Consider the following 26,267-nt stretch of genomic DNA (forward strand, 5'->3'; position numbering starts at 1 on the left):
TTTAGATATTTAGTTCCTAACATGTGAACAGTCCTTTTTAAATAAATTTGTGAAACTGAATATATTTAAGATACTACAGGGTATGAGGTGTAATAAAACAGATTTCTAATTGTTTTGTTTTGGGATTTTTACATCATTAAAGTCATAGCCTCTAAGTAAACGTTTTGGGAGATATTGTTATACTCAAATCTCAAGTGTGCCACAAATATTGTGTCACATAGGACAATGCTGGATTAACTTCAATTGTAATGTTTTGACGGTTTCAGTCAAACAAACAAGCTGTAGCTACTTCGTGTCCAAAGTGTTGGATCCAAACTCTCGTTTCAGTGTTTTCAATGTACTCTCCTATAAGTCGATAGGAGTGCACCTCAACAGGCAGACCCTGCTAATCGAGCACCTATCGCACAGCAGAGGAGCTACAAGATGGCGCAAGCAATATTTGAAGTGCTTGAAGGTAGGCATAATTTGTCAATAACCACCTAACTGCAGCTGCAATAACATGTAATTATGTATTTTAAACATCGTCAATATACCAGGATCATATCGGTGTACGTAAAACTCACTGTAAATAGATGTGAATGCGTCAATTTGTGTTATAACAATCAAAACATCCCAAAGAAGGAACAGTGACCAAACAAACAAACAGATTGATTATTGTTCAGACGTTATGGAGAGCTCACGACTGTAAGTCGGTCTCATCATATTGCAGTCAGGTCATGAAATGATGTCTCCCAATCTTGCTGCACAGATTTTGACATATCTGCAGCAGCCAGGCCCCTGAACACAACACACTGTATCACAGCTACAGTAACATAAGGACTGATATTGCGTCTGTGTTAGAAGTGAATTCACAGCAACCCCATGTTTTGTGTATTTTGATCTCTTAGAGTATTATTATTATTATTATTATATTTGTGTACATTCTTTCCTAAATATATTATAAGAAAAGGATTGAATTTGCAGGAGAAAACATTTTATAAAGCTGCTAATCCTGATCCTTAAATCATGACTCATTTTTTATTTTACATCTGAAGGTTTAACAGACTGTGATGGCAAAGATCCTCCCTATTGAAATGTATTTTAACAAGACACAGGTTCCTTCCATCTCCAGGGCCTAGCTTATCACCTAGACCCCTCAACGACTTAATACTACGTTCAGATTTTCTGAATGCAGCTCTGCAGCATGTGACTTATTACATGTTTCTCCACCCTCCTCTTCCTCTTCAGGCATGGACAACCAGACAGTGTTGGCTGTCCAGTCTCTGCTGGATGGCCAAGGTGGAGTTCCCGACCCAAACAGCCAGAACGTCTCTGGGACGTCCACGATCCAGTCTATGGGTATGTGCAGCAAATATAGTAAATGACAGCTGAGTGATAACCCAACAAACAGAGGAATACAAATCCTACTGTCAGAACAGTATCTTTGCTTTATGGAGCCAAGTAAAACACAAAACACAAACACCCTTATTTGAAATGGGCTTGTAAAGGAATACTGTCTTTAAAGCAGTATTGACTCAATTAAAAAATATAATGTTGACTTAAACAATGGCCCCACTCACTAAATGTGTGGCATATTGTGTGTGAGATAACACCTTTGCTCTTTTTCCCCAAAAGGTTTGTGTTCTATGTACTTACATTTGGATTTTTATTTTTTTTTTCAGCTCGTCACATGTGGCAGTAGTTTTGGTTGTTATTGAATTGTGACTAAAAGATCTCCCCCTTAGTACTTGTGCACCAGCAGCATTTACTTATAGTATATCTTCCTGATGTTATGGCACTGCAACTTGTGCTTGTGTCACATATAAAAATGCATAGCTGTTTTGCTTCAGAATATTATGACAATGTCGTCATACTTGCCACCTCATTATAGTGGGAGGGTTTGTGTCTCTGTGTGACCCTGGGAACTGTTGAAGGGGGGTATCGGGTCCTGATAGGGTGTCACAACACAAACTGGTCACAGATGAGTGGTAGGATAAGAGGGTATGGAGATCAAGGACCCCTACAGGAGCCAGGCCTGTGAGGAGAGGTGACAGGCGAGTACCTGGCGTCAGGGCCTGTACCCATGAGGTCCAGTCAGGCCCAGTCTGACAGCATGATGGGCCAGTTGCCATGTGGGCTCGCTGCTGGGAAGTTTCATTGCAGTGAAGTATCTGGTGAAGTGAAGTTGTGTTGAACCCTGGTTATGAAAAACTAAATAATTTCTCATGACTGATGATTTTGAAACATGAAGCTGTGTGAGCAGTGCTGCCAGTAGCCTGTGACTGTGCCCTTGTATACTCTCTGGACCTGCTGTGTTGTTTCTGCGCTGCCCGTCTTTGATGATGCCGTCACGCAGGCTTTTTTTCTGCCCATGATAATGGCCTGGTTTTTCTTGGAGGTTATGACTGCAGTATACAGCACTCACGGTGCCTCAAACCTCTGTCCTTCCTACAGACGACGAAGATGTGTTCCTGTGTGGGAAGTGTAAGAAACAGTTCAATTCTCTGCCAGCCTTCATGACACACAAGAGGGAGCAGTGCCAGTCCAGCGTCCCCTCCCTGTCCACAGTGTCCTTGGCCTCCACCAATGCCTACACACCGGTTCCCTCAATCAGCTCTGGACCACAAACTCCCGCCAACAGACAGGTAAAGCTAGTGAGGGTGTTTTTATGTGGGTGATTGATAAGGTGTTTGATCAGAAATATTGTTATTGAATTTTTGTAAAAGAGAACAGCATTGAGAGCAGGACTATAGAAACAAAAACCTTCATTTCCTCTGAGACTATGACAAATGTGTCCAGTTGTGATGACAGTCTTTAGCAAAGTAGGTAAGAATGATACATTTTTACACACTCATGCATGTTTACTCTCTTATATTACTCATATGTTTGTGTATTATTCCCCACTTACACATCAGGTATCCACCTACATCACAGTCCCTCCCTCCCCTCTGACACACACTCTGGTCCAAGGCAACGTGCTGGTCAGTGACGATGTTCTGATGTCGGCTATCTCAGCCTTCACCTCCATCGACCAGCCTATGGCCACCATGCAGACGCCTATACAGGTAATACAGCACAACGTTACACACTAGATGCTTTGCCTTCCGTCACTTGTATAAGTCCTAGCCCTATAAAGCGTCATATCTTTGCCAGGCGCTGTTTGTCATGCTCTCTTTTTAAAGTCAGTTAAATCACAAAGTGTGAGATGATTCAGAGCAAATTTAGGACTGATGAAAATGTCCATTATGAGTCATTCTGAGCGTACAGTGTCCATAAAACATTTTTAACGCACTGTTATCCAATCTGCTTCCTTCACTGTATTGCAGAGTAACCTGAGCATGCACACAGCTGGTGTTTCATACCTGCAGCACCATCACCACCACCACCATCATCACCATCATCATCACCAGCAGCAGCAGCAGCAGCAGCAGCAACAGCAGCAGTCCTCCCACCCCCTGCCCTCCAGCCAGACACCGGCCCACCCCCTGCCAGCTGGACAGCCCGCCCAGCAGCCGCTCACCTCACAGGTCCCAGCGAGCCACAGCAACTCAGTGGTCCAGGTGTACAGCACGCTGCCCCATATGGCCGGGGGTGGTGGTGCAGAGATCCACACGTTGGGTCTGCAGCCTTTCCATCCTGTGCAAGTGAGGGTTACCATCTGAACCATTTAACTCCAGACTTTCTAATGTTGCATGAGAAAAAAATGTAAAGATTTTGTAGCCGCAGTATTTAAAGGACCAAATTTAAGAAAATTCCAAGTAAAATGAGCTCAGAAATACTAAATTACATGATCAGATAAGGAGTTTGGTCGTACGCACAGAAGACTGACACTGAAAAGCAGTCTGAGACAAAGCACTGAGCTCGTTTGTCTCCCTCAGGTGTCCAGTCAGTGTGTGGAGAGCCAGTCATTCACCACCCCTCCTGTCTACAGCCCTGGGAAGCAGGGCACCAAAACAAAGACCTGCAGCATCACCACCAACCTGACGGAGCTGGGCGACTTCGAAAAGGTCATCATTCCCAAAAGGTCGAGGAGTAGCAAGAAAAGCTCAGATGGAGCCACAGGTATGTGAGGGACACGAACAAAGACCATCACAAGTCTGACCTTTTTAAAATAATAATCCACAGGTGAGATTCTGTTTCACAAACTCTTTATATGTGACTATTTTAGTAACTACAGGAAACGTTTCAGTGCCTGCATCACCTTAGAAATCCAGTATGTTGGCACTAACGTTGACAGAGGTGGTTTCAGATACTGTGCACCTCCTTAATGTATTTAACTGCAAACTGCCCCAAACCTGAGTCTTCATTGCCCTTGGAGATTTTAAAGCTTTATTGTCTGATGTTGTTAATGATTCCTGCAACTGTTTCTTATAATTACCTGTTTATTGTGTCGCTGTGTTACTCCTGTTTTGTTACTGTATTGCTGATTGTGTTCATGTAATTGTTTTTGTTCTTTGTTCTCTTGAAAAAGAAAGCCATATCTCAATTAGTTTGCTATATTTTATATGGTTTAAAATACTAAAAGAAAAAAGGAAACTGCGCAGCGTAACATAATAGCCATAGTTTGAAATGTATGATGATGGTTGTAGGATAAAAATTCATTCACTGGATTTCCCTCCTTAGCAGAGCAGCTGAAAGGAAAAGTTCCGAAGCTGAAGTGTAATTTCTGTGACAAAATCTTCTCCAAAAACTTTGATCTTCAGCAGCACATTAGAAGGTGAGATACTGGCTACTATGGCAGACTGTGTTCATCTAAAAATAGACTCAGAAGAAATGGACTCAGTGCCCTTCTAGAAATGACTTTCAACTATTTTCTTTCTACAGTCACACTGGAGAGAAACCGTTTCAGTGCATCGTCTGCGGCCGAGCTTTTGCCCAAAAGTCCAACGTGAAGAAACACATGCAGACACACAAGGTTCGAAATAGTTTGTGATAATAATTTTTTTTCAAAACTGTGTATTCTCCACACAGAACCATCCTCACAAGTCATCACAGTTGATGTCATAAATTCTTACAAACAAATAAAAACAGATTTTAGGCAATGCTAGCCCAAAAATTCAGAATTGGCTGTTTGTTAAGACCTAACCCCCTTAACTACCGTTGCTACGTCTGTCACTCTTTTCATTTTTGCCCATGCACATATGCAGTTTACAGTGATAGTGAAAGATTAACCTTGCAGAATTCATAGAAACAATGAGTCACTGATTTCAGACAGAGGTGCACAAAAGCAGGCTCCTCATTCCTAGCTGGTGACCCTTTATTTTGCCAACTGAAATGATGACTGTCACCAGCAGATTTCATCTGGTGTAGCTAGTTCATCAAATAAGATGATGTTGGGTCCATGAGTTTATGTAAAACATAGCCTGCCACTGACCTGCCGAATGTTTCAAGCGGAATCATTTAACTGAACCATGTGAAAGTGTCTTTAGTATGCACTTGATGCAGTTGATGTCATGCTATATAAACTGAGGCTAAAGCTGCATGTCCCGGGTTAGCATCTAGCAAAAGTTAGCATCCATGTAGAACACATGGAAAGAAAGAAAAAACACTATTCTTGTATTGTAGTGTGGGCCTACTTAGTGCTATAATTATTAATATGATAAGGAAACACATAAGATCAGACAAAACCCTGTTTGGATGCTTTGAATCTACAGTTTATTTTACTTTAACTTTTCAAGAGAAAGGTACTCAGGATGAGGATTAACCAGTGTGTTTGGTGAACGCAACACTTGCCAGAGTGTAAATTCCAAATCAGAGGACAGAGCAGTGATATGAATCTAACCTCTGATTTAGTGACATCCAGTACCTCACAGTGGGAGAATACCACGGAGTGGAAATGCTATTGAGAATGGATTTTTTTCTCTCAGCATAACCTGTAACCCCACAGATCAACATATGCTCCTTTGCTTTGAAAGTAATGCTGGGTTACTTCTGTAGGTAGTAAGCTAGTGAGCCAAACACACTTGAGTTTTTAACTTCCGTTAGAGCACACAGACACATGGTTTAATCCATTCCCAATGTCTATAAACAGATTCTGCATACATATTTAGGCAATGGGCCAAGATTTTTGTATCAGAAGTGCCCTGGTTTCCGTTTGTAGTCCCAGTAGTGTTGACCAAACATGTTCTAACAGCAGGTAAACAATCTGTGCGGAGAGGTGAAACAGCTTGGCTGAAATGCAATTTTGGAATCCATCGACCACTGTCTCATGATTAGTTAGATTTAGTTTAGCTTTTTTAAAAGTTGATCGTTCATATGCAGATATCTGCTTGTAGAGATAAGCCAAAATGACCACATGGATGATTGAGTCTTGGCTCTGAAATCTGCTGGCTACACCAGATTAGCCTGAAATATTGGCCTGGGCTGGTGTTCCTCAGGGCTCAATGTTGGGACCCCAAGTGAAGTAGAGTCTTATCGTCATCAGACAAATAGCAGATAGGTTCCAAGACTGATCCATTCCTTACACCTTTGCTCTTGTATTTTTGGTTTTGAAATGCTGAAAAGGAGAAACCATGCTCTGACTCTCTGTAAACTCTATGTACTTGTGGAGAAATCCAAAAGTTGACAGACCTGCAGTGCCTACTTATAGTTGCTAAGCTATGATTCGACAGTCACTGTTTGGGGAAAGGGTTAAGGTAAGATTGTTAATCAATCACGCTGGTGAAATGTATCTTAAAGCACTTCCTTCGATTTTTACATTTTCTCAAAGGTGTGGCCTATGGGTGTGGCCAGCACAGTGTCCAGATTACCAATCACAGTCAAGGTGGTACCAGTGTCCTCCAATGAGGAGGAAGGGGGTGGGGAGCAGCAGCAGCAAGGTGAACCAGAGGAGGAGGGGTCACAGCAGCAGAACTGTCAAACACAAACTGAAGAAGAGGTAGTTCAAACAGGTAATATCTGTCTATTTTCTGTATTTAGTGAGTTGTAGGTTGCTTATACTTTTGTCCCACAAGAATGCTGATCCTAATCGTAAAAGTAATAACAGCTACTGATCCAGCATCAGATTTACAGCTCTAGCTCTTACAGTGAACACAATGCTTGATTACAGAAGCTCCAGGGGAGTTGGAGGAGAGTGGGACTGAGGCTCGGGCTGACCAGGAGGGCAGCCATGGTGAAGCCACACAGAACGGGCATCCTCAGGTACAGATGCAGGTGCAGTCCAACCAGGACCAACAGTGCCAAGCTCAGACCAAACAGATAGTTGTAATCGACAGCTCCTACCAGTGCCAGTTCTGTGCCAGCAAGTTTAAGACCTACTTCCAGCTCAAGTCTCATCTGACTCAGCACAAAGGGGAGCAGGTGAGTTCAGAGTCCATGTTTGCTTAGTTTTTGTCTTGTGAGAATCGATTATCTGACAGAAGAGCTCATAGTCTCCCACCAGTAAACTATTGCATGAGACAAGCAGACTTCTTAATTAATTCATATTCGTAATAGAAAGCTGTGGCTACCTAATAACTGTGCTCACCTCCCTCCAGGTTTACAAATGTGTGTTGAAGTCCTGCTCCCAGACCTTCCAGAAGTTGGATCAGTTCCTGGAGCACATCAGGACGCACCAAGAGCAGCTGACCTACCGCTGCCACCTCTGCAGCAAGGTGTTCCCCTCACTGTTTGAACTGGGAGTCCACCAGTACTCCCACTGCTTCTGCCCACAACAGAACACACGCAAGGAAACCACCATATACAGGTCCGTGCAATCACTCATCCTTGTGTTTTGGTTACATATTAATTATAGCGGAACAATAGGAAGAGCACTGGCGTCCCAAAGTCAGCTGAAATGGCCTCAGTGTTTTGACACAAAATATAGGAACAAGGAGTTGGGGCAGGTGAGAGGAAGTCTCCCTCATAGATGAAGCTTCTTAGGAAGAGAAGAAAAGTGGATGTACACTTACATAAAGTATGACTTCTGGAGAATTAAAAGAATGGCAGTGTCTTGTCAGTCCCATGTGCACTGCCCTGCTGCCAGAAATACTCACTAAGGCACCACATGTGTTCTTATCTGCACCAGTTAACCTAACCTGCATATCTTTGGACTGTGGGAGGAAGCCGGAGTACCCGGAGAAAACCCACGCTGACTTGGAGAAAACTGGAATTAGGAACCCTCTTGCTGTGAGGCGACAATTCTCACCACTGTACCACTGTGTCACCCTCGAAAAATTTGAATAGTTTAATTTTCACAGCATCTTTGACCTTCTGTCAAACCTTCTTTCCTCCAGGCTGCAGTTGGTCCTCAACTCAGTTAATTTTCTTGCTTGTCTTGACTGGTTTGTTTCTGTTGTTGGAAGTAATTGATTGATACATCATTCTTATCTCTAACGAAAACCCCACTTGTTTTCTTGCCTTTTCAGATGTGTAAAGTGTCAAAGCAGATATTCCACCCAGGAGGCACTGGAACAACATCTACAGACCGCCTCGCACAACTTTCCCTGCCCACACTGTCAAAAGGTGCTCCACACACTGATGTGAACACATCATATGCCTTTGGAATTTGTGAAGCTGTCCTTGTGTTAAGAGCTAGCATGGTTAGCTAATGTTGTAGTGACATTTGGACTCTAAAAGTTTAAGTAGTCATTCGTCTCTCATGCTTAATAACTTGGCCTTGAAATCCGCAGTTCACTAGTTCAAGTTTGAGGTGCTGTTTTTCATGTCACATTTTAAGACCTTGGTGCAGTGTCTGATCTGTTCTCTTGCTGGCCATCAGGTTTTCCCATGTGAAAGGTACTTCAGACGCCACCTCCCCACTCACGGCGTTGGAGGGAGATTCAAGTGTCAGATCTGCAAGAAGGCCTTCAAGACCGAGCACTACCTCAAACTGCACACGCGTATTCACTCAGGTCTGAAAGAAACTAATGAAGCAGTCTTCTTTTCCCTCTGACATTCTTTTATATGGAGACTTTTAGCCAAGCCGCCAGACAATGCTGTGTTGTGTTCCATAGCTCAATATCAACACATCATTCGAAGGCTGATGTGTTGATATTTTTTGCTGTCTCTTGCTGAGTTTCTTTAGGTAGCACTATTTTTAGTGTCTGTTTAGCCACGGTGTCACTGTCACTGCTCAGGCTAACAACCCAGTTCTGTTTTTATTTCCATGACACCAGGAACGTTTGCTGCAACAGAAGGAAGAATCTACTGTTAAAACAAGGAAGTGCTCAATAAAACTGTAACAGTGCTGGAGTAAACAAGTTTATGTTGGTGTATCTCTGGCTTAGATGTTAGCATTTGAATTGTTAAGGAGACTATACAATTGCAAGAATTTTGCCAGAGCAAACATTTAAGTTACTCTAACATTTAAATTAGAGTTACGTTCACCCCCACCTGTACATCACAGTATCTGTACATGTACAAGTCATGAGTTAAGGTAAAGGTGTGATTGTGATGCTGATTCCATTTTCTAGGTGAAAAGCCATACAAATGCTCCCTCTGTGAGGCGACGTTCAACAGGAAGGACAAAGTGAAGCGACACATGCTCATTCATGAACCCTTCAAGAAATACAAGTGCCCCTTCAGGTGAGGCTCTCCAATGGAAACGCTCTGTTAGCTTTTTGTAAACTCATTCTTTCCTGCTTCACTACTTGATCCATTCTTTTAATCATTCAAGCCTCGACTTTTCTTACTTCTGTCAGTTCTTCATTAATTCTTACTTTTCTCACAAGTTGAGTAGTGTTATGCTATGTATTCTGTTCTTTTCATTAGGACACATGTAGGCTGCACCAAAGAATTCAACAGACCAGACAAACTCAAGGCCCACATCCTCTCACATTCTGGTAAGTGAATATTATCAATAAACATTTTGATTTAAACAAAGATTTGACAGAATTGTTTGTATCAATAAAACTTCAGTTTGTAGTTACATTACATGTTTATTTAACACATGAAGTTAAACTGGGTAAACCCTTAATGTGAATCAAAAACGACAAATGGCATCATTATTAAATTGATTCTTATGAACCCCTCTTTCCTCCAGGTATCAAACCCTACAAGTGTCTATTTTGTCAGAAGGCGTTCAGCCGCAGGGCCCACATGCTCGAGCATCAGCAGTCCCACACAGATAACTACCGCTTCAGATGTTCTACCTGCAACAAGGGATTCACCAGACAGAGCTATTACAGAGATCACAAATGTCCTGCAGCAGGGAACGGGACAGGGACTGAAGGAGGGACTGGGGAGGCAGAGGGAGACGAGGTCGTGGGAGAGGCGATGGCAAAGGAGAAGGATGGAGAGGATGACGGGAGGAGGGGGAGGTTCTTGAGAAAAGAAAAACGTCCAGGGACAGGGGGAGACGACGGAGAGAAGGACGACAGCTCAAAGGGCAGCCAAGAGCAGGTGGACACGCACGGGGAGGAGGAGGAGGAGGAGGAAGAAGAGGAGGAGGAAGGGGAGGAGGACGAGGAGGACGAGGAGGAGGAAGGAGATGGGAGGAGGACTGATGAGGGTTGTCAGGCTGCAATGATTATCACCAGCATTGAAGGGCAGGCGGACAGAGAAGAGGAGGATGATGGGATGGAACATGGTGGCGTGGCACTGGAGCAGATTCAGAGCAATGACCAGAGCTGTTTGCAGCAGCCATGTTTGTAGTTTGAAGCATCACTTCCTGGACATGGACCAAACAAACAAAACTATTCTTTATTTAAAAAAGTCAGGGAAATTATTTATTTGTTTTAAATTAAAACGTCATTTAAATTATACACACTGCTTTTACTTCTGTTACTGTAAAGTAAGTACAGTATGTTTCCTGGTAGATCTATATTGCCAAAATAACCAGTGGAGAATTTACATGTTTTTGTGGACAAATTTTGTGCAAGTTCAGCCACCGTGGTTCAATTAAAATGTCATAATGTCAAACTCAATGGCATCAATCATTCATTTTCGTAACAGCTTATTCTCTTGAGGGTCGCGGGGGGGCTGGAGCCTATCCCAGTTTACACTGGGTGAGAGGCGGGGTACACCCTGGACAGGTTGCCAGACTATCACAGGGCTGACACATACAGACAGACAACCAGTCACACCTATGGGCAAATTAGAGTCACTGACTATCCTAACCTGCTTGTCTTTGGACTGTGGGAGGAAGCTGGAGTACCCGGAGAAAACCCACGCTGACATGGGAAGAACAGGCAAACCCTACTGTGTTTGATCCAGGAACCTGCTTGCTGTGAGGTGAAACGTACCCACTAACAGGAGCCCACATTGGCCAATGCAGTCATTACATCAAAGAGGGTTGGGTATGTTGTCGCAAACCAATGGCATGGAAGCTGTAATGCTCTAAAAGTCAGAAATGTACTTGTTCACAGGGTATTTTCTGTTGTTTTAATGTACATTTAACGCGCTAAGACGTTATATTTTTACCTGTTCAGACGAAACAAATTTGAGTTGTCAATACAAACATCAAAATAGACATTTAGAGCCCTTCGGTGTTCCACAGACAAACACACACAAAATATGTCTCGTGGGAAAATGGGTTGACTAAAACAAAGTTCACCTGAGGACACAGTTTATTAAGTAAAGCAGCACATTATGCCCTATAATTAACGGTGTATGTGGTGGTTCAGTATGACTGAAAACAAATTAATACATAAATGAATGCTGAAATAAGTACATGGTTAGGCTATTATCTTTATAAAATATTTTTTGTCACATGAAGTCATACAAATAGCCTACAATATCAGTGAAATGTAATCCTATAAGTTCCTTAAATACGTGTGTGTGTGTAGTGTAATTTTTGCTCATTTAAAAAACAATCAAAGGAATGATTAAGTCAATGCATTAATGTCTGTAATTCATCACAAAATAAATGTTAATCGTAGATTAAAAACTTGCAGGGACAGACACACAGATACAGGATGTATTTTCCAGTCACTGATTGTTTCATTCAGCCAGGCACAAACACACACACACATTTTTGATTTAATTTATTAAGGTGACAATTTCTATATTACACATCTTTCATGTACATCAGCAATTAAACAGGGAAAAGAAAATATAGTGTTACCATAAACCTCTTATTAAAACCTTTCTTTTACAAAAGAAAATTTGTTATTGACACCATTTACAACTTGTTTTCATGTACAGGAGAGTGACAGTGGTTTAGTTGTACATGGTGGATTCTGGAGAACAAAAAGAAGAAGCGGTGATTCGTGATATTCACACATTTGCTTAACTGCTCTGCTCCTGGGATTTTAACGTGTGATCAACTCAGAACAAGATTAAAATAACACTCTGCATCAAAGGGGGGGACAATCTGAGGCAAAGATGTATAGAGGCAACTTCACCAAACCACTTTTCATCATACATTCGTTATATCACACTGACTTTATCTCAGTAGTTGTTATCCCAGCTGAAGTCACACTTAGCCATCAAAACAGGCCGTGTGAGATCAGCTCAAGTCTTATAGCTTTTCCACACTGGTACAGTTTCTTCAATAGAACTTCTCAAACTCTTCTTGATCTGGTTACTTCTCCACAGCAGGGTCAAGAGAGTCCATGTGGTCAATCACCTCTGCTCGCATCAAGTTGCTAAAAAGGATACCTGATGTTGAGGGTGGAAATAAGGCTACCTGAAGGCTGACGACAAACACCATCGCACCACGCATGTGGAAACAAAGAGCCTAGAGTTACTAACAACCAGGACAGGATTCCCCAAATACTGAAGAAAAGAAAGTGGAGGGATATTTTTTAAAAGTGCTTCTGCTTTGTCAGACCAACACCTGAATCCAATGTTCCTCAGTAACTGCACTTGTCTTTTCAGTGTGTACTTAACTAATTCAAAATGACACTCCAAAATGAGCAACCACACTATGAAGTGTTTCATGTCTTCATAGGGATAAATAAGATGAATCATCTTTTATAACTCTGTTACTGATCAGATGTGTGACATCATCCAAACACGTTTTCATACACACTTAATGTTGGATTGCACACTGGTAAAGCATCTGGAGGTTTCTCCGTGCACACACATCTGTGATCATGAACAGTAATCTGCTAAAATTGGCAGCTCTCGGGATCCATAAGCAACACTAACATAAGAATCTTAACTTGAAATCATAACTTGAACACATCTTCAGAGTTGAAAACATAGCCACATGTATAATTTTAATATGCTGTCTGAAAAACAAAATGACACCAGAGGAATTTAAAGAGTTATGAAGTGAAAATACTTAAGAGGTAAAAATGTAAAAGGGAAGACCAAAGTTTTAATACCACACTGCATCTGTTTAACAGCGATTTATAAATTCCTAAGAACATTATTTATTTTCCCCGTTCATTTTGTGATGGGCTTTGGGGGCATGAAGAGTTAAAACAAGGTAACAACTCACCTCTAAATGCTACATGTGTATCAGGAGCTACATGCAGTTTCTTTTTGAGTTCTGCAAAGTATATGCATTCAAAATGTCATAAAAGTTTGTTTTTTTTAAACCTAAACTGAAAAAAAAAAAAATAAAAATTTGGTTTGACTTGCATTTGGTGTTTTTTCCACTTGTGTTTTGCATTTCATTGTTTTGAATTTTTAGTTTAAGTCAAGTACATCTTGAGTACTGAATACATAAATATCTTAAAATACCGACTTCATTCCCAAATGTATTCTTTCAGGATCTGATCTGCAAAATCAGATGACAATGAATAACTTATAAAATACTCCCAGAATACTCTAATTCAAGATGTCCCATCTCCCACGACAGCGTACAAACTCCAGCCCTATAAAACTAGGGTCAGTTAAACTTCTGTTGAAGTCTTCCACATTTCCCACCACTGTAAATAATGGAGGCTACAACACTTTTCACAATCATGAAGTGATTCACAGATCAAATACTATAGAACCAGGTACACCAAACTGTTTCTCTCTTGTTACTTATATTAGGCATGTTGCCCAAATCTCTTTGCAGCACCAAGATTGTCTGTTATTGAAGCGTTAATTTGGAGCACTCTTTATGAATTCACTATGGCATGGCTATAATCTTATATTGTCACAGGTTACTGTTCACTTTTTAAAAAGGATCCACTTTAGTCACGAGTAAAGATGAAGCTGAAAGTGTGAGATTTGAGGATATAATCGGGAATGATGATGTGAATGATGCTAAAAGGGGGTGCAACAAACAATCTTAGAGCAACAAAGTTTGCTTTTTTGGTGATAGTTAACCCTGTTTTTTAAAAAGCACACCCTCTCAATCGTGCCTTAAAATGTACATTTTGACATTTACCAGATGCTTTAATGCAAAGCATTTCAATACGATGAAATCAGGTGGTCAAAGACACCTTATGGAGACTGTTTAAGAATCTTTGACCCTTCTGGTTATGAGAATTGGACTGTAGCCCCAAGGGCACCCTGTTGCCCGCCATTACATGATGTCATGCGGGGAGAAAAAACTACTGCAGTCCCATTAACAGACATGACAGTGAGAGTCAACATGAACAGACCTGCCAGTGTGGTCAGCTTCCCCTGGAGGACCAACTTCTCCTTCTTTGGTAGGTTTTTGTTTTTCTCTGGTTCTGTCATTGTTGAGCGACGGCATCTCCGCCATGACTCCATCCTTGTTTTTGCCTTTCTTTCCTTTTCTTGTCCTCCTTCTCACCATCTCCCTCCTCACTGGCACCAAGCAGCGTGAAGATGATTCCAGTTTGAGAGTTCACACCTACAGCAGTGACCAACATCTTACCAGAGCCCTCCATGACATCAACATGGGGTCTTTGTCGACGCTCTTGTTGACATGATCTCGTCAATCTTGAGATCGTTTGCCTGAATCTGGACGCCGTCAGTAGGGAGGTCACCATATTTGACTTGTGGAATGCCCCCGACACCGACAACTCTCTGACACTATGAGCTTGTTCACCTGCCCCCCTTGGACTTCTGCTCCTGCTCTAAGCGGCTCTGGAGGACCCGGAACTGCTTCTCTTCGCTCCACTCATTAAGAGATGTAACCAGGACAATGCAGACCACTGAAAGCAGAATGGCAGCGCCTTTGATGCATCCAGTCTCAGCCTCACCCTCCTCCTCCATGCCCCTAGCCGCTGTGCCACAGTTTAGTGGCACAGACCGCCTGTTACCATCAGGCAGTCTGTAGAAAGAAAGGACTAGTGAAATGATTGCTGCCACCTCCAGGATGATTAGCGTCACATCCTGCTTCCCACACTAACTGCACAAATGTTTTTGACTTTTAAGGAGGGATCTTGTTCTGTCCAAACTTTCCTTCTGTAAATGTCCTCTGAGTTTCCATCTAAACCTCCGACTGGTGATGTTCTCAGTGTGGCACGCAGTCTGTTAACATCTCCATCGCTCTTCCTGATCTTAGTTACTGCTTCTGCTCCTCTTTGATCCATGAGTGAGCGCAGCTCCTGTAGTAAGCAGCTGCACTCTGCTTCATGGTTGGCCTCGCCACATCAGCCATGTTTGGACCCATGACAAGAATTGCTGGACATGTCTCCTTCCTCTGGCTCTTGACAGAGGCCTCCCAAAAAACACAGACTCAGTGGTCAGCTTGAGGTGCAGATCTGGCCTGACAGGGACTGCATGGTCACTAATGGTTAAACTCTCTCTCTTCCTCACCTCTCTAGTGTTCTGTTTTGAGTATGTGTGATTGGGTGTGTCTGTGAGGGTGGCTGGGCTGGGGATTAATTACTCTCAAGACTCAATTTGTTTTTACTCACATATGTTGTATGCAAAAGTGCATTGAGATGACTTTGTATGAGATGTGCTATATAAATAAAATTTGATTTGATTAAACAGACGTCATGGAGGGTGACTTTTCAGGATCCCATGCATAATTTGCCGCACATTCTGACAGATGAGAGCAGCTTCTGTGTTTTGGTTTAAAGGAATACAAAATTTTGCACATACCAATCAAGCATTGAGAGGCCCGCTCCGAGCATGGTGTACACGGTAGATGCGAATCCCAGTTCTTTTGCAACAACATGCAGGCAACAGTCTCACGCACGCACCCATAGAAGTACCATACAGGTGTGTGCATGCATGCATGAGCAGAAACACATGAAAAAGCCCGCTTTGTCTGAAGGGGCTCCCTGATTTGAACACTGGTGGTTTTTAATTCCTTCAGACTCCCGTGCCCACTATTCACACTTCTCCTGGTTTCTCTCATTCCTGTCCGAAGCCCTCTGTCTCCTCGATGGCAAACATCAGCTTCTCCTTCAGTTGCTCGTAGCTCTTGTAGGGTGGCAGGTCCAGTCTGTTAAAGCTGGGAAAGCAAAATTTAAAAAAAAATAAATAAATAAACTGTATTTTAGTGGGACTCCTCTCTGATGTTTAAGACCCATGAAGAACTACATTTTCCTTTACCCAAAAATCCTTGTGCTGTCCGGTCTTTTGTATATGACTGGGATTACGTCTCCACTTATAACAACTAGTCAAGCAAACCAACCAAACTGAAGCGTGAAACACTACAGCTTCCAACAATGACGTGCTACAAACAGGCTTGGTCGGACAGAGGCTTAGTTAACTCACAAGTTAGGTTTGACCCACACTGAGTCAATCTGCTGTGGGTTCTAGTGTAGCTTGCATGAACTCACCATGTGTGACTTCTGGGAAGCCAGTTTTCTTTTCCCACCTTCTCGATACAAAACTTCTGGGGACCATTGCTTCCTATAGAGTGAAAGACAGGTCAGTTGGAGCTAGAATGATCATGGTTAACTTAACACACCATCACCAGAATGATGACGGTGATCCAAAGATGAGACAGGAGACGTGATAATGTGGGACACAAAAAAAAAAGGAGATAAACACTGTAAATCACCACTAGTGGTGCGCTGTACTGTTTCTGTGTTGTGTAGAGTGGAGTTATAAATGACTGCATCATCACCAGGGGATAATACCAGTACATTTGAATGAAATACAGACTTCAATAACCCGTGCACAAAACACAGACATGCGGGTTAATTTCTAAATTACCTGAGGTCCCCTGGTAATACTAATCCCATGCGAATAACGCTTTAAATGGTTATATATTGATATTTAATAATTACCCATAAGGTCGGCAAAGCCTCCTACAGGCAGGCGACAGGTACCGGTGACAAACTGCAGCAGCCTCATCCTCTTCTCATTGTCCATTTCCTTAATAAACTGCAGGACAAAGTGGCATGCTGTTTAAAACACTGAAAAGTCTCCAGGAAAATTATACAATTATACATATGTTAATTATGTGCAGTACACAGCAACATAAATAAAGGAATGTGGGTAGGGAAAGATGTGTTAAGGGAATAGGAGGGGAAAAGAAATGGAAAAGGGAAAGGGAATTTATTTATTTTTTTACTAATAATAACAGGCATATTAAATGTATAACCAAAAAGGGGAAAATTGGTGATTTCTCATGGAAATCAGTGCTAAAAGCAGCAAAGTGTAATGTGCCCACAGATGCACATAAGTTAACTTTTAGCACAGTCCAAAAACATTGCCATATTTTCTTGAATTTGCCAAAGGAATCACAAAGTATGACCTTGAGCTTTTTTTATTTAAAAGTGCTGCCTCACACGATTCTCAGATTTAACTCTTAACTCAGAGGATTACTGGGTTTACTACTTGAGCATGTTGTGAACAGGTTCACAAATTATTACCACCACCTCACTGGTCAATGCTAGAGACCAGGGTATCAGCTGGAGGTGACTGCTCGGCTAAATGTAGGGAAACTGCTCTCAGATAATCAGTATTTTCAGTCAGAGCAGCAGATAAATGGAAGTCAGTTCCCGCCCATATATACACCAAAGTTTTTTAAACAACACTTAATCATAGCTCAAAACAGACCAGTCATGTGATCACTGATCTAAACCTTTGTATGGAACCAACTGTTTTCGAGACAATATTACATTAAAAAGTTTAAGAGACTGCTGCTGATGTAAACTGACCTGCCAGAACCAGACGATCTGTTTGCTGCTTCTAGCGTAGTGTCTGTAGATGGTGTTTCTTTGCCAGTCTGCAAGGTCGATCTCCTGCATACCACACAGCATCACCTGTAGCAGGACACGTTATTCATATGTAAATAAAAAAAGAAACAGAAAAAAAGCTGTTACAGTGAATTCAGCTTATCTTTTACAACCCAATTTACAGCACAGTGTGTGTATTCCAGATGTCAGTCTCTTTTGTGCAACCCATGACACATAAGTTTCCATCAGTCCATCCGTACCTCAAGCTCTTTAGCATCAAAGTACTGCAGGTATTGCTGAGGGAGGACCTCATTAAAGCCTTCAAAGAAAGCCTGGGTCTGCTCTTCCACTCCTCTCGACAGCCTCCACTCTGCTACCAGCCTGGAGACAGAGACACACACACACACACACACTCTGATATTATACTCTGTTTCATTAAACTCAAAAACACTAAAATGACACTAACAGTGAGCTTCACGATGAACTTAATTTTCAGAAAAACTACAGTCTAGCCTAATGAATGTGTGGAACAAAGTAACACAAACCTAACCAATGAATTATTATGTGCTGAATTAAAATAACCAAATCAAAACAGTAATCCACCTGATGTACTCCTCCTTGTTCTCCTCAGTGACTTGGATGTCTCCTCCTCCTGGTTTCAGTTCATGGGTGGAGATTTCACCCAGGATCTCTTTGTCAACAGAGAAGAACATCTCCAGCCCACACTCCTCGATGTCGTTATCCCTAAAGAGCAGCACGGACAGTTACAGCACAACTGTATGGCATCTATTCCAACGACATCTTTCACAAAAAATGGGTGTTAATGTTAATCAAAAATTAACAAGTTACGAGAAGTTGCAGTATAATCAAAGGTTCATTTATCCAGTCGTATGTTCAGTACGTCCTGAACACATTTTCTCTAAAACCTTATTATCCAAAACTGAACTGAACTGAAAGTAAAAATTAGTCCAACACTAAGGTTTTTTTTGTGAAAATGCGTGTGTTAGGAAGTGCTGAGCACATACTAGATAAATGAGACTCTGATAGCTTATGATGTTAGCAAAAGGTGGTTTTTATTTCAGGCGAGTCTCCGCTGCTGAAATTCCATAATCTTCCTCTTAACTTTACCAGCAATGAAGGTAAGTTCTATTGTCCAAAACCTTTCACAGACTTGACACAGACACAAGCTCGAAGGCTAAAGACTTAACCTGGATTAACCATTGATTTTGTGACTAATGTACATCTTCTGGCCATTGTGAGACATCAGGAAAGTGCATCATCCACAAACACTATACATTTCGTAGTGCAATCCTGTGTTGTACAATGACAATAAATGAACCTTGAATAAGAAGGATCTATATTTTTTATCTTGCTCTAACACTACCACCTCTCTCACACTGGTGTCCACATGGCTCTGTGTACTCACTTGATCCACATGAGGGAGTTGTAGAACTCCGGGTCTATAGACTCAAGGTCTTTGAGGGCCAGTGGCTTGTTCAGGATGCGCTTGTAAAATGGCAGTGAGAAACCAGTGTCGATGAACTTGCCGTGGAAAAGAGCCTGAGGGACAGAAACACACAAACCGCTTACTTGTTGTACTTTGTTCTGTGCTAAATTCTAAAACTACTCAGACAATGATCTTTCTTGCCATACTGATTAATATAAACAACTAAAACAAACAACTTGCCATGGCAATGAAGCGTCCTATGAACTTGAAATACTTGAGGTGGTCAGGGTTGATGTAGGAGGCGGGGTTGATCTGGAGACAGTAGTTATCTTTCCCGGCATATTCAAACAGGCAGTACATAGGGTTCAACACTTCATGGGACAACAGGAAGAACCACTCCCTGTAAGAGAGAAGACCACACATATGAGAAAAGGACAGTACCACATACATCGCCAACTAATCAGCAGTTTGCTAACATATTAAACAGTAGGGAGCATTTTATTGAGTGTAGATTTAAATAAAAGAGGTGAAATTATCCAAGAAATGCTGTTAATGTATCAGGGAAATTGCCAAAATCAACTAATACAACTAAAGCCTAGATCAGCCTCTTAGGAACCAAAAGTAGGAACAAATTTCAGAAAAATCATGCTACAAAATTTGAGAAAAATCCTCCTCTTAAAAAATACTTAAATAAGACGTCTGCAATAAAGGTTGTGGTGAAGTAAAATGTTAAGTAAATATAATATACAAGTAAATATAAATATATGCCAATTCATTTAGTAGCAAAAACTCAAAAATTACTGGTAAGAAAAAATGAATTAAAAAATATCCAAATAAATAGATAGAAGCAGGCCAAAGCAACTGCAACAAACATACAATTTATGAGACACAGTAACACATTTTGCTCAACAAGTGTGATCACATATTTGGAAGAATTTATGCTGAGCAATGTTCTTACTTACCTGGCAACACCTCCGTAATCAAGGCCTTCTTCTCCAGGAAAGATGATCCATAGTCTCCTTCGCAGATCTTGAGCGTTAAAGCTCATTATCTAAAATAGAGACAATGTAGTGACAGATTAGTGATGTAGTCACTGTTAAAGCTACAGTTGGTAACTTTTATGAGTATAACTTCTGTCGTATTTGCTGAAACTGTCACTATATTCTGAAAGAAGTTCATGAGACAGTCTGTGAAAGAATCCAAGTCCCTCCTCCTCTCCGTACTGCCTCTAACCTCATTGTATTCAAATCGACCATGGCGCATCAAAAACAACCAATCAGAGCCGAGACGTTGCTAATGAAGCTGTCAATCATGTCAGTCACCCCGTGAACTGTGGTCAAACTGTCAAACAAGGAGGCACTGTTACTGTTACATTACCTGTTATTGGCATGCCTATCTCTCGCCTCTAATGTTTTCAGAAATATACTTAGTGTACTGTTTACCTGTAAAATAAGAAGGTTGGTCTGGCTGGCGGGTGGTGCTTGGTTGATTGTTTCCAACATGCTGGCCGGGTCACCAACTTTCTCATTTTACAGCTTAACAGTACACTAAAATGTGTTTCCGAAAACATCTGAGGCGAGAAATAGGTGATGCAGTAACAGGATCTTGATTCATATTCGATGAGCGCAGCCTAGTTTGACAGTGTGACCACAATTCACTGAGAATTTACCAAAATAAATAAAATAAAGTTGCATTAACTACAATTAAAACATGGATGTACTTCATAAAATGTAACACTCATGACAACATCACTTTAGTTAGAGGGAGAGAAGGTGAGGCACATTTTCTAAATACCAAATAAGGGAACAGTCTGAACATTAAAGCGAATCTTCCGGAAGTTCAGTGAGCTCTGTGTGACTGCGTGGGTCTCTTTACCTGCTGGAAGGAGTCCTCAAACAGAGTTTTTCTGGTTACAGTGATCTTGATGTGTTGAGGCATTGACAGTTGCTGGAGAAAAGGGAAAATGTCAGAAGCATTTAGCGGTCAAATTTGCTTTTAGCTGTGACAGCACATATTATCTCACAGTGTATAGGCACCATAGTGGGACTGGATTTTGCATTTGTGTGCCACAAACACCAAGACTCAAAATTACTTTCAACATCCTGTACAAAAGCTCAAAATGGCTCCTTCTAAACAGGGCATAAAATGAAGCAGTCTACTGATGCTTATGGTACTTTTCCTAAATCATACAGCAGGGAAAGAAACATGTGCACAAGGAGACCTTTACTTAAGTATAGCCCCTTTCACACATGCACTGCAAACCTGAAATTATCTAGACATCACCAGGAGAAGCTGCATGTGGGAACACAGATGTCTGAATCAGTTGGAACGGCAATAGACTTGGTTGTTTATGAACCAATTACAAACTGGCTACATGACTGTGGTTTGTATCATGTCCTGCCTCCTGCACACTCTACCCAGGCACCACTCCTTGCATAAACCAAACAACGTACTGAGAACGCTTCAGACACAGACAATCTCCTGCTGTGTGCTACATGTGTGAGGGAAACTCAGGACAGTGTCCAGACCTGATTCTCTGGACACTGTCCGAAGTTTATATGAGAGAACAGGTTATAACTTATCAGTAATCCTGCCAAACTGTTAACTGTTCACGACTCTTACCTGGCACCAGAATCTGAAGTACTGTACTTTGGCTTTGAAGTCTCGAACGTAGGTGATCTGAGGTCCGTTTTCACTGGAAAGCAAAAGAAGCAGAGTTTTAATATGTTTTCATACCTTAAAACATATTAAATGTTGTTTTTACTTGTTTTGATCCCACATCTAAATACATTATATTATTATTATAATACACATATGTTAAGGTAACTTGGCCAATATGTTACCACCCCTGTCAGCTCATACTGTCACAGTCTTACTCTCATTCACCAAACTGGTTTTTCCACCACTGGAACCAAAGCAAAGTCATTACTCTCAACTCATGTTATGCTCACAAGTTATTATCATGACTCAGCTGAGGAGTTCCATCTGTGAGAATGACAGAATGAAAGCAAAGAGACTAGGTGACCCATTAGTCATATCAGGAAAATGCGTCACAAGTTCTAAAAATAAAGAGGGATTTCAGAGGCGGGGATGTATTTAGCTAAAGCTCTGCATAATCAGAACTACCTGGTAGAACGAAGCTACCTGCTGCTGTACCAATAATGTAAGTGTCAAATACATGTTAATACAAGCAAAATACTTATTAAAGTAAATATTAAGTCTCATCTCCAGCTTTAAGAGTTCATTTTAAGTTAATTCATAACATTATGGCAGAAGCACTGTTGTTTTCTCTGGTTGAAAGCACACATCAGACTAAAGCCAGAATGTTACTGCCAGTCAGTCTCGTGTATCCAAGGTATAACAGTTACAGAGGAGCTACTAGTATACATGTTTTACTATTTTTCCTACCCTCAAAAAAACAAAACAAAAAAAAAAACAGGAAATTCTATCCTAATCCATTAAATAAATTTGATCATCCCAGTTCCTCAGTGGCACTGTTGTGATTTAGCTTTTTACTCACTTCCTCTGAACCGTCTTCATCTGTTCAACCTGTTAGTGATTTCCTAATTCTTCAGAATGTCTTTTGAAAACAGGAAACATGATTATAAAAACATTATGGTGCTATTAGAAGTCCTCTGTTACACCAATATGATGCCTCGAGGCCTTAATCTAGAGCCAAACAACATAAAAATATTCTACTTCTTCTTCATCAGTAGTTAAGTATCTGCTCTAGTTAGCTAGAAAGTGGGATTTTTTTTAAAAATACTTGATGGTTATTGACTTATGTTCAACAAAGTTCACAGATAACTTGATGCCTCTTCAAGCCACAAAGTAACACTGCTGTGTGTGTCTTGAGATTTTGTAGGAAGTAGAAAACCAAGTGGTAAACGACATACAGGGAGGATTTTCCAGTGCGAGGGTCGATGTAGGTGGTCGTTCTCCTGTTGTGGTCTACGAAGTAGGGAATACCATCTACAGTGAACCTCATCTCCCAGCCCTCTGGAAGTGGCTTCTCATTCAGCAACCTGACAAAATTAGATAAGATCAACATTTAGTGACGTCTCACATCAGAAGAACCAAACAAAGACATCCAAGTGTAGTGCTAAATGCACTGAACTGTAATTTCCATCTGATGTGCAGGTTATCTGAAGGGACAGCAGAGGAATATGCAAACTAACCCCTGTGTTCGAGGGTCCTCCCACTGTGTTGACCGCGTAGGGTGATGTACAAAATAAACTCTGCCATTTGTGTCTGTTCTTTTCTCTGAAAAGGCACAGTGACAAAACAACAACAAAAGCTTAACAGTTAGTCGATTGTTCAACCTGTATACACTCACAAAAAAAAGGCAATTTAGGTGCTCACTTGTCAAATATAAATAAGTCGAAAAGTCATAAAGCTCTTACCCCATCCATGTGGCAGAGGCCCGAGAGGATCGAACTCCTTATTCTGAGTGGCTGTGACCTGGTCTTGTAGCTACACATCAGAGAATCACAATCACTCATATGAATCAAAAAGCACGTAAAGGGCAGCTACAGTGTTTTGTGATTTGATGCACAAACAAACAAACTGCAGTGACTTCAGTTATAGGACATATCATGAGGGAGAAGTCAGATATAAAGAAAAATATCAGCTTGAACCAAAGTAACAACTTTAAGCCAGTTGGCTGTTCAATGTAATAAGTAAAAACTCATTCTCAGCAAAAACAACTAAATCTCATAAACTCATGGAGATGAAACACGTCTGTGTCATCACAGGACAACCGGAGGGCTGGTTTCAATAAAAGTCACCACATTCCAACTTATTACCGCCCACATTACCACACAGTGTCACATTACAAAGAGGACGTCTCACCCCAAATATGAACCTCTGGTTGAACTGCTGCATGGCGCCCTGTAGCTGGCTCCGCTGGTGCTGCCACTGCTCGTAGTTACGCACCGTCTCCACTGTGGGGCGCTGCCACGTGGTGGTTCGCGTAATGTGATCGACAAAGTAGACCCGCCCCATCTGGTCGACGCGACGCTCCCAACTAAAGACAAATAAAATAAGGGGAGACGGGGAGAAAGGAAAGAGTGATTATTGGTAGACTGGCTAAAAAATCTCAAGGTCATCATGCAATCTGTACATCAACTGATCAAATATAATACTGTTACTGGAGTTTAAAAATCTAAATTCTGTATACAGCTTAATAAAATATTAGACAACCAACCATGCCAATAGAGTCTTAGAAATAGGCAGTAAAAATGAGCTAACTTGTGAAGGAAGACAGGAAGGGTGACTCAACATTACGCAACTAGGTCAAATGGGGTGGTTGGAAAAGGTATTGATAAGTAAACGTGACACAGTTCAAGAATAACGTAAATTAGGAATCTAGCAGATGAACAGGGCACAGGATCAGGGCTCAGAAAATTACAGGAGACAGTCCAGCCAAGAATGACCATCACTCCTGTGTGGACTGACTAACAAGACAAAGAGCAACAAAAACTTTGACAAACTGCCTATGAAATGACTTTATGTCTGCAATTAGTTTCTCACCAAATACACTGCAGATATCCTTGACAAAAGTGTAGAATCTCCAATCTCAAAAAAACACTTGGCAATTACAATATTTTTCTATTCTGAAACCTACATTGTTTACATCCATGTTCACCCGCTCAATGCTTTACTGGTACACTGCCACATTTCTTGGCACCAACTGCAGCATGAACCCTTTACCCTCATACATATGTGTGTCCTTGTGCTCATGCAAGTAGAGGACAAGATATAAACAAAACTCCACACGTAGTAACTGATCAAATGCAGGCCTGTCTTGTTGCCAGCATCTTGACCAATTCATTCTGAATTCTGATGATTCTGTACGAGTGTTTAACAAAGCTTCGATGATCTGTGTGAGAAAATATCCAAGTTGGTGGAACAGCAGCAACTGCAATTAACAATACATCTAGATTACATAGTCAGAATCTTAAAACAGGGCATGAGCCAGTGTCTAGTAACCACATCTTATAAGATGGAGAAACCCTCTTATTTGATCTAAAAATAGATCCTATCCTATGAATAGAAGCCAATGAACTTAAAACTTCAAACAAAAGTACTTTCTGAGTCTAAGAAAAGACAGATCAAAAGGGAAGGACTGTTTACCCAGGGGGCAGTGGTTCAGGGCGTTCCCACGTTGTTCTCTTTTCCACGTGATCGACAAAATACAACCTGCCGTTCTGATCCACCCTCTGCTCCCACCTAGATAAAACAACAGCAATAAAATGAAGGATATTAGGTAATGCTGCACAACTCCAGTCATCCTATTACAAAAGCAGCAAATAGGCAGTGAAGGTCATGATGCCGTCACAATGACGGCACTAAAACAGCCTGAAAGAGATACTTAGGGAATTAGAGTGTAAATGAAACCAAAGAGAGACAACAGGGAAAACACTGTGATGATAACAGAGTGAGTTAGTGACAGCTACAGTAATGATCAATGCTCAGACACACCCGTGTTGTGTTTTACAGACAAAAGGTAACATGTCATCCTTTACTTTTCATAATGATACACCATCAGTATAAAACATTTCTCTGTCTTCACATTTGTCACTTTTGCCTGTTGCCATAGTTAATGAGGGTTTTTCTTCAATATCTCATTATGGATTTCAGTGAAGGCTTGATGTGATATCTAAACCAAACCAACTAGTAATCCAACAATCCTCATTGTTGTCCTTGCACATCCTTGTGCTTTTCATGTGCACACCTCAAATTATCCCTACATGGCTTCAGGGATTGATAAGCATTCACTAAACTTTGCTTTATTGCTGTATTTTGTTGGGCTGGTAGTAAATGCTCTTCCAGAATCTGACAGACTTTACTTTCTGCTCAACAATGACCCAGTTGCTCTGCAACACATTGATCCTCCTCTGACTGAAAAATAAATTTTTTCTTCTTCTTGAACTTTCTGTTGATGAAGTTGGTGTTTCTGTAGCTGCAGCTCCTGTCTTCCTTTC

At 41.3% G+C, this 26,267-nt stretch overlaps 2 protein-coding genes and 1 pseudogene across 4 annotated transcripts in view; 1 reads left to right on the forward strand and 2 right to left on the reverse strand.

Moving 5' to 3' along the window:
* Window positions 1-400: 400 nt before the first annotated feature.
* Window positions 401-13,086, forward strand: znf341 (zinc finger protein 341). Of its 2 annotated transcripts, none has more exons than XM_050064410.1 (16): window positions 401-454; window positions 1,228-1,338; window positions 2,434-2,624; window positions 2,895-3,044; window positions 3,306-3,623; window positions 3,858-4,041; window positions 4,603-4,696; window positions 4,804-4,894; window positions 6,689-6,869; window positions 7,028-7,278; window positions 7,455-7,663; window positions 8,325-8,421; window positions 8,678-8,810; window positions 9,372-9,483; window positions 9,670-9,740; window positions 9,941-13,086. In XM_050064410.1, exons 1-16 carry the CDS (start codon window positions 424-426, stop codon window positions 10,549-10,551), a joined length of 2,835 nt encoding a protein of 944 aa, XP_049920367.1. In that variant the 5' UTR covers window positions 401-423; the 3' UTR covers window positions 10,552-13,086. The 2 variants fall into 2 exon arrangements, with proteins under 2 accessions (XP_049920367.1, XP_049920368.1); XM_050064411.1 differs by having other exon boundaries at window positions 4,606-4,696.
* Window positions 11,866-15,284, reverse strand: LOC126402435 (plasma membrane calcium-transporting ATPase 2-like; annotated as a pseudogene).
* The window catches only part of itchb (itchy E3 ubiquitin protein ligase b), a 28,444-nt gene continuing 14,042 nt past the window's right edge, over window positions 11,866-26,267 (reverse strand). For both annotated transcript variants that reach the window (XM_050064408.1, XM_050064409.1), the window contains exons 9-24: window positions 25,417-25,512; window positions 24,133-24,307; window positions 23,685-23,754; window positions 23,460-23,544; window positions 23,178-23,306; window positions 21,904-21,976; window positions 21,157-21,228; window positions 20,244-20,332; window positions 19,522-19,681; window positions 19,261-19,394; window positions 18,438-18,578; window positions 18,095-18,215; window positions 17,817-17,921; window positions 16,941-17,037; window positions 16,488-16,560; window positions 11,866-16,156 (exon numbers count right to left, since the gene is read on the reverse strand). In XM_050064408.1, coding sequence (XP_049920365.1) covers window positions 16,057-16,156; window positions 16,488-16,560; window positions 16,941-17,037; window positions 17,817-17,921; window positions 18,095-18,215; window positions 18,438-18,578; window positions 19,261-19,394; window positions 19,522-19,681; window positions 20,244-20,332; window positions 21,157-21,228; window positions 21,904-21,976; window positions 23,178-23,306; window positions 23,460-23,544; window positions 23,685-23,754; window positions 24,133-24,307; window positions 25,417-25,512 — 1,720 coding nt within the window. In that variant the 3' untranslated portion in view covers window positions 11,866-16,056. The remainder of the gene's footprint in view (window positions 16,157-16,487; window positions 16,561-16,940; window positions 17,038-17,816; window positions 17,922-18,094; window positions 18,216-18,437; window positions 18,579-19,260; window positions 19,395-19,521; window positions 19,682-20,243; window positions 20,333-21,156; window positions 21,229-21,903; window positions 21,977-23,177; window positions 23,307-23,459; window positions 23,545-23,684; window positions 23,755-24,132; window positions 24,308-25,416; window positions 25,513-26,267) is intronic.

Source organism: Epinephelus moara, chromosome 16, assembly GCF_006386435.1.
Source record: "Epinephelus moara isolate mb chromosome 16, YSFRI_EMoa_1.0, whole genome shotgun sequence".
NCBI classification, from domain to species: Eukaryota; Metazoa; Chordata; class Actinopteri; order Perciformes; family Serranidae; genus Epinephelus; species Epinephelus moara.

What these genes read in the sequence shown, in the direction of transcription:
- znf341 (XM_050064410.1), top strand. Translation starts at nt 424, where the DNA reads ATGGCGCAAGCAATATTTGAAGTGCTTGAAG. An exon ending in AGCCTTTCCATCCTGTGCAA is followed by an intron (nt 3,624 to 3,857) that starts GTGAGGGTTACC and finishes TGTCTCCCTCAG; the next exon opens with GTGTCCAGTCAGTGTGTGGA. An exon ending in AAGCTCAGATGGAGCCACAG is followed by an intron (nt 4,042 to 4,602) that starts GTATGTGAGGGA and finishes TTCCCTCCTTAG; the next exon opens with CAGAGCAGCTGAAAGGAAAA.